Here is a 7,782-nt window from a genome sequence, read left to right on the forward strand (position 1 = left end):
AGAGGCGCGGCCTTCGAGAGGCCGGCGGCGGGGGTGTGGGGGGGGGGTGAGCGAGAGCGGCGCTGGGAGGAGGGGGGCGGAGCAGGTGACGGGGCCTGGCGTTGAAGGCCTGGCGGAGGAGGCGGCGGCGAGCTCGGTCGGTGAGTAAAATGGCGGCGCCGGTGAGGGAGAGAGGGTCACCTGTGGGTGGGGGGAAAGGCGGCGGCAACCCGTGAGGGGCATGGGGGCCTTCACCGTGGCGGGATGCGGCGGCGGCTGAGGGGGAAGCAGCCATTTTGGGGCGGCGTGAGGCCTGCCTGGTGGCGCCGAGGGGTCCGCCCCCGCCTGGGCCTGCTCTCCGCGGCCGCTTCTTCCTCTTCTTCCTTCCTGGGTTTTTTTTCTTTAAGGGGGGGGAGGGAGAAACTGCATCCGATTCCTGCCTTGCGCGAAACGGATTGTGGCGCCTCTTCTTCGCAAGCTTTAAAAAGGCGCTTCTCGTTCTGAACGACCTCCTTTTTTTGGTGGAGGGAGGAGGGGAAAGGCTTTCTCTCTTTACGCTTATGTTTCGTTTTATCGGAAACCCGGAGCGTTTGGCACTCGATACACATGGGAACCTATACCGTGCAAGCAAAGAAGGACCGACCTCTTCTCTACCCGTGAACTTCGTAACCATCCTCGGATGTTACGTGTCTTAATTAGGGACGTGTTGATTTTTAACAGAGCTTTGGAAAGAAAAAAGCGGCTTCAGTTCTGAATGGAGCTGTATCAAAGGGATGCTTCTACCCTAATAGATTCCGCAGTAGTTCCGTTTAGGTGTTTATTATGACACATTGCTTGAACTTTATCTTTAAAGGGCTGCCGGTGAGCTTTTTCTCCTACAAGGGGGATATTATTCTCCTTACTCCTACAAGGGGTATATTTTGCAACACAGACCTCAGCAGTTTTTTCAGTTCAGCCTGTGCTATCCTTGAAGGCCTAATGAGACTGTACAGAGATGGTAGTGTTGCTAGTGAGTGATAATTAAAGTGACTAAACCTAAAATTTTGTCAAGGAATCATCTAGACTGAGTAAGATACATTTCATGGCAACAAGACACCAGCTTTCAGACTGGTGTTCAGCTTTCGTGGACCCAAAAAGGGTGGGATTAAACCATACAGTTTAATAGCAATTCCAATATTATTTACCTGTCCTTCCAACAGGATCTTTTCTTTTACAAACAGGAAGCTTAGTGTTTGAGGGAGTGATTGCTCAGGACCCATTATTAACAGAGAGACTAATAGCATATGTATGTTTAGTTGCTGCAAAGCCTCACTGAAACTTAATCCCAAGATTGTGTTCTGACTTGTTTTGAATGTGGTAGTCTGACTACAGTAGCTTTGTGTGCTACACCCAATTAAATATTTCACTTCTTTAATGCTTCATTGGAGCCCTAGTGCTTTGCATATTTTCTGTTCCTTTTTAAGCTACAGTTCTATGCAAACAAGTTGAAAGAAAGGCACTTCAAATAATTTTTGCTCTGTGTTGAATATTATCTCTGCTGCCTGCCCATTATTAAGAGCAATTCTAGGATGACTTAACTTATCTATAAATAAGAATGTGTTACATGTAAGAAATCACACTAGATCTTGTTAAGGCTACATGACACCAAATTCTCTAGGATTTTTATGAGTAGAAATGGTTAGGATTGTGCTGGAAATGTTTCTTTGTGACTGAGATGTGTAAGCAGTAAGCATTTTTCTTAATTCCTTCTATCATAATAAAGTATAAATTATGTAGCTGGATCAGACCAGTGTCTTTCTATTTTAGTGTTTCTAAAGTTGACCCACTGAGGTGGTATGTGTAGGGGATAACCTCCATCTGCTGTTTACCTCACATCTTGCAACCAGGGGCATGCTGACCAAATTCTTTTTTCTGTCATTTTTAAATGTGCTTCCACACCTGTCCCCCATTAATTTGCTCAGTCACTTTAAAAGCTGTGAATAAGACACTGCCACAAAACATTGTAGTGTGGAATGCTTCTGTTCAGGGTTCAAACCGTTCCATTATTGTGCCTGACCCCAGTTCTCCTCACCTCTGCAGTGTTTGATAGTTTGAAAAGTGCTTTTGGATCATGGCAAAGTTAAGAGAGAACAGCTAGATGTGAAAGCCGATCTGAGATGCCTTCATATTTGTGCCATGGCAATTTGCTCTGATTAGTAATGTGTCATCAGAAAATGAGCTGTGAACTATAAAATCAAATATCAGCTCTGTCAGTGTGTGTCAATATGCAAGCCAACATTTCCTCAGCTCAAATTCTGTAAACTTGTCTAGTTTGTAGGATTGTTGTGAGAATTACTGTGAGGATATATATAAAACTCCTTTGTGCACTCAAAAAGCACTACATGTATAAATGCTAATAATGATTAGGTGCTTGCCACTACATGTCACGATAGCACTATTATTATTATTATTATTATTTATTTTGTTTATTTGCCTTTTTCCATTATGGGACTCAAGGCAGCTTACAGATAAAAACAATCAGAAAATATATAAACAATTATTAAAAACAATAAACATTGATAGAATTAAAACTGTACAAATAAAATTGTTTACAACATACAAATAATAAGATGTAGTGCTGTTTTTATTGTAATTAACAGTGTGTGTACTGTGATGAGCATTTGATAAGATGCATTAACCATTCTATAGTTATGTTACATTTTAGGGTAGAACTGCTCATTAAATATGTGACCCCTGCATATAACAAGTGGCAGGTAGGTAGCCATGTTGGTCTGCCATAGTCAAAACACAGATACAATGCATGCACACGAAAGCTCATACCAAGAACAAACTTGGTTGGTCTCTAGGGTGCTACTGGAATAATTTTTTTAATTTTTTATTTTGTTTTGACTATGACAGACCAACATGGCTACCTACCTGTAACTATAACAAGTGGGTTTGATTTCCCCCTTCTCCCTCTTTAATATCTCGGACAACTCACCTACAGGTGAAACTCGAAAAATTAGAATATCGTGGAAAAGTTCATTTATTTCAGTAATTCAACTTAAATGGTGAAACTAATATATGAGATAGACTCATGACATGCAAAGCGAGATATGTCAAGCCTTTATTCATTGTAATTGTGAAATAGCATACAGCTGATGAAAACCCCAAATTCACAATCTCAGAAAATTAGAATATTGTGAAAAGGTACAGTACTGCACCTTTCACAATATTCTAATTTTTTGAGACGGTGAATGTGGCAGCCGGAACCCTTGTTTATCTGAGAATGTTTTAACTGGCAGGGGAATAGAACCTGGGATGTTCTGCATACAGAACATTTGTGCTCTAAACTGAGCTGCTGTCCTGATGGAGTACAAGCTGTGAAATCAGGATGTGCATAAATTTACTGTCTCTGGTTGCTGTTTTTTTACAGAATGAACAGTAAAAGTCATCTCAGCAAAAGTAATGAGGTATTTGCTTTGTCTCTTGTATCTGCTTACAGTGATTTATCTTTCCTCTGTTTTTTTCTCTCCCTTCCTAGTGAGGGACAAGAATGAGTTATGCCGAAAAACCCGATGAAATCACAAAAGACGAGTGGATGGAAAAACTTAATAATTTGCACATCCAGAGAGCTGACATGAACCGCTTGATCATGAACTACCTTGTTACAGGTAATAAGTCAGCTGGTTTAGAAAATAAAGTTACCACAACAACCATGTATTGATTTGAGACATCCTGGGAGTTTTTGTGTATTGCTAGAATTTACTAACCTTTCCCCTGCACACTTTTCTGGAGGTTCTCCTGACAGCACACATGACCAATTGGGAGCAAGCAGAAGCCTTTCATCAATCCATTAGTTGAATCCTGTTTTAAGAAACTGGATTTATGGAAATATTTAGTATACTACTGTAATTAAGCCATTTATGTAGAAATTGTTCGATTTGGTTTTGCACTTTTTGATGTTTTATTTATTGTTTATAAACTTTTGCTATGTTTCTGATTATGTGATTTTTAATGTTGTAAGCTGCCTTAACTTTGGAAAGGTGACATACAAATAAAATTGATTAAACTGATTTCCATTTTCTGCATGCCATTTCTTTTTGCATTTCAGAAGGCTTCAAAGAGGCAGCAGAAAAGTTTCGGATGGAGTCTGGAATTGAGCCCAGTGTTGATTTGGAGACCCTGGATGAAAGAATAAAAATTCGAGAGATGATCCTCAAAGGCCAGATTCAGGAAGCCATTGCACTGATCAACAGCCTTCACCCGGAATTGTTAGATACGAACCGGTACCTTTACTTCCACTTACAGGTAAGATTCACATTGAAACTGGAATTGATTACATTTAAAACTAATTGACAGCGGTCAAGGAAGGTTGCTATATTCAGCACGCTGTTTCTTCTTCTATTTTGGTGTCCTGTATGTATGGTGTGCATTCTTAACACACTTTGGCCTGGTGTAGATAGCAGTAGGCAGCAGAATTGTATGCCCGCTTCCTTCTCCTGGGGGCTTTAACCATTGTTTAGCATTATATCTGCAATGTTGTTAACCGCTGTCTTAGTCAACCATAGTTTTCATCTTAACCTGAGGTTCAAATTAGGAATTGAAGAAAATTGTAGCGCCTGTTGTAAGAGGGAAACTAGTTACCATTAACCACTGTTAGTGCTGATTCAGGCATACTATTAAACCATAGTTAAAATAGGGAAGCAAGGGGGAATTCATCCTAGCGAATGTAACCTGATTTCTCTGACATTGCTGCTTTTAACACTCTTTTCAGTAGCTAGTTCCCAACTTCTAATTTAAAGGCTTCACTTGAATGCTCGGCTGACTTATTTTTAGAAGAACATTGATCAAGTGAAAGAAACCGAATGAGCTGTATTTTATTTTTCTGTACGGTCTACCTATTTCTTTTTTCTTTTCTCTTCTCGGTTGGCTGGTGCAGCAACAGCATTTAATTGAGTTGATTCGGCAGCGTGAAACAGAAGCTGCACTGGAGTTTGCTCAGACGCAGCTAGCGGAACAAGGCGAGGAGAGCCGGGAATGCCTGACTGAGATGGAGCGCACTCTTGCCCTGCTTGCTTTCGATAACCCAGAAGAATCACCTTTTGGAGACTTGCTCAACATGATGCAGAGACAGAAAGTAATTGCGCTTAATCCCTTGTAACTAAAATTAGATGCTGCATGCCTCTTAAAAGGGCACTTTTAAGATTTGCCCTTTATTACATTATAAAGAAAAGCTGGCTGTACAGGTTTTCACTTTCCATCATCTTATGTAATAAATCACGTGGCTTTTTTCTGAAAGTTTGCAGGTGGCTTTCAGTTAGCTTATTTAGATTTTTAGTTCATCTTATGCCCCAAAGTTTGAGGATGAGTGGCATTTTTAAAATGTTCTGTGAAAAAACAAGCTTGAACCAGTTTAATCTCTGGGTTGATCAACTGACATTTTACAGCACAATATGTCTACGCAAAGGACCCATGTGGCGCTGTGGGTTAAACCACAGAGTCTAGGGCTTGCCGATCAGAAGGTCGGCGGTTCGAATCCCTGCGACGGGGTGAGCTCCTGTTGTTCGGTCCTAGCTCCTGCCCACCTAGCAGTTCGAAAGTACGTCAAAGTGCAAGTAGATAAACAGGGACCGCTCCAGTGGGAAGGTAAACGGCGTTTCCGTGCGCTGCTCTGGTTAGCCAGAAGCGGCTTTGTCATGCTGGCCACATGACCCGGAAGCTGTCTGCGGACAAACGCCGGCTCCCTCGGCCTATAGAGCGAGATGAGCGCCGTAACCCCAGAGTCGGACACGACTGGACCTGATGGTCAGGGGTCCCTTTATGTCTACACAGAAGGAAGTCCTGTTGAATTAAATGGGTCTGAGTCCCAGGTCAGGGGGGTTAGAACTGCAGCTTTAGCTGGTCAGTTGCTGGGAGCAACTTTTACTTGGTGAACATTAAAACACCAAGTTACTTTTGTTTTGTTTTATTCTAACAGGATGAAAAAGGAAAATATTATAGATGACCTTTACCACTCCAGTAGGCTTTCTAAGTTACCACTCCCTTTATCTCAAAAAGAAACACATTGAGGTTTTGATAAGGAGTTTTATTTTTATCAGAGGACATCAGTTTACAAGCCTTCATGTGGAATTAAATACTGATGTTTTTGTGGAATTTGATACTAACGTCTGAGCATTTGATTAAGGACTTGAAAGGAAGTTACAGAGCTGGGAAATAGCCACCGAGAGCCTCTTGGCATGACCTCGTTCTTTAGAAATTGCAAAAGACGATGACTTTTTAATGATTATTTCTATTTTGCAAAGTGTTCTGCAATATCCTGCAGCTCTATAGTTCCTATTTTACAAAGGGGGTCTTGAGACTGATATTTAGTCGCTTGCACAAGGCCATGATACCTGCGGAGGAATTTACCGTATTTTTCGCTCCATAGGACGCTCCGGACCATAGGGCGCACCTCATTTTTAGAGGAGCAAACAAGGAAGAAAAATATTTTTCTGGTTTTCCTCCTCTAAAAGCCCTGTTTTGTTTTGTTTTTTGTTTTGTTTTTGAGGATCAGCTAAAAGTTTTGCAGCTTTTTTTGCAAAGGGAAAAGCCCTGGGGTTTTGGGTTTGTTTGTTTTTTGGAGGATCAGCTAAAGGTTTTGCTGCTGTTTTTGCAAAGGCAAAAGGCCTTTTTTGAGAATCAGCTAAAAGTTTTGCAGCTTTTTTTGCAAAGGGAAAAGCCCTAGGGGTTTTTTTTTGTTTTTGTTTTTGTTTTGAGGATCAGCTAAAGGTTTTGCAGCTTTTTTTGCAAAGGGGGAAAAGCAAAGCTCCTTTTGCAAAGGGGGAAAAGCAAAGAGGAAAAGCCCCATTTTTATGGGGTTTAACTCACATTTCTGAAAAATCTTAAGGAAAGGGAGCCATTTCTACTGTTTTCAGACAGATAATCTAATCAGCCAGTCACATGTCGCTGGGGAAACAAACAACCTCCCTCTGCAGCACAGTCAACAAAGGAGGGCGGGGCTGAAAGGGAGCCGGGGACTCTTATCTCTCTCCCGATCTCCTGCTGATCAGCTGCTGAGCGGGGTCCTTTCAACACTCCCTTTTCTCTTTGTAAAATAAAAAGCACAATCTGCTTTTGGCCCCTGGGCAATTCAGCTCCAGGGACCACCATTCGCTCCATAAGACGCACAGGTATTTCCCCTTACTTTTTAGGAGGAAAAAAGTGCGTCTTATGGAGCAAAAAATACGGTAGTCTTTCAGGTCAAAAACTGTTAGTGGATCATGTTGACTCTCTTATGACATATGCATATACTGTGCTAAACTGAGTTTCTCATCTCTCTAGGTTTGGAGCGAAGTTAACCAAGCTGTTCTAGACTATGAAAATCGTGAGTCGACACCCAAGCTGGCTAAATTACTGAAATTACTACTGTGGGCTCAGAACGAGCTGGACCAGAAGAAAGTAAAATATCCCAAAATGACAGACCTCAGCAAGGGGACAATTGAGGAACCCAAGTAAAATGTGCAGGTGGACATTTAACACTCGGAACTGCACAGTTATATACATTTTTAATCAGTCTGTGACTGAAATATTTTTACTACAGTTCAGGACTTTGCAATTTGGTTGTGTGTGGGTTTTTTTTTTGTTTTTCTTGGCAAGCATACTTAAAGGGAGATGGGTCCCTTTTTAAAATGCAGCAGATCAGCATTGAGAAGCATTGTATCACTTTGACCATCTGACTTAGGCTATGCACTGTCATACATTTTAAGCAAAAAACCAAGTCTTTCTTATATATATATATATATATATATATATATATATATATATATATATATATATATACTG

General features: G+C 41.1%; 1 protein-coding gene across 1 annotated transcript; it reads left to right on the top strand.

The window, feature by feature from the left end:
* Positions 1-85: 85 nt before the first annotated feature.
* Positions 86-7,570, top strand: GID8 (GID complex subunit 8 homolog). The gene is made up of 5 exons (XM_033153709.1): positions 86-140; positions 3,503-3,632; positions 4,073-4,269; positions 4,901-5,098; positions 7,282-7,570. The coding sequence occupies exons 2-5, from the start codon at positions 3,515-3,517 to the stop codon at positions 7,453-7,455; spliced, it is 687 nt and encodes a 228-aa protein (XP_033009600.1). The 5' UTR covers positions 86-140; positions 3,503-3,514; the 3' UTR covers positions 7,456-7,570.
* Positions 7,571-7,782: the final 212 nt, after the last annotated feature.

The sequence above is a fragment of the Lacerta agilis genome, chromosome 6 (genome assembly GCF_009819535.1).
Source record: "Lacerta agilis isolate rLacAgi1 chromosome 6, rLacAgi1.pri, whole genome shotgun sequence".
Taxonomy (NCBI): domain Eukaryota; kingdom Metazoa; phylum Chordata; class Lepidosauria; order Squamata; family Lacertidae; genus Lacerta; species Lacerta agilis.

Bases quoted from the DNA above. Each gene is read 5' to 3' on its own strand.
- GID8 (XM_033153709.1), top strand. From the start codon at position 3,515: ATGAGTTATGCCGAAAAACCCGATGAAATCACAAAAGACGAGTGGATG. The intron at 3,633-4,072 runs GTAATAAGTCAG...TTTGCATTTCAG, and splicing joins CATGAACTACCTTGTTACAG to AAGGCTTCAAAGAGGCAGCA. The intron at 4,270-4,900 runs GTAAGATTCACA...TGGCTGGTGCAG, and splicing joins ACCTTTACTTCCACTTACAG to CAACAGCATTTAATTGAGTT.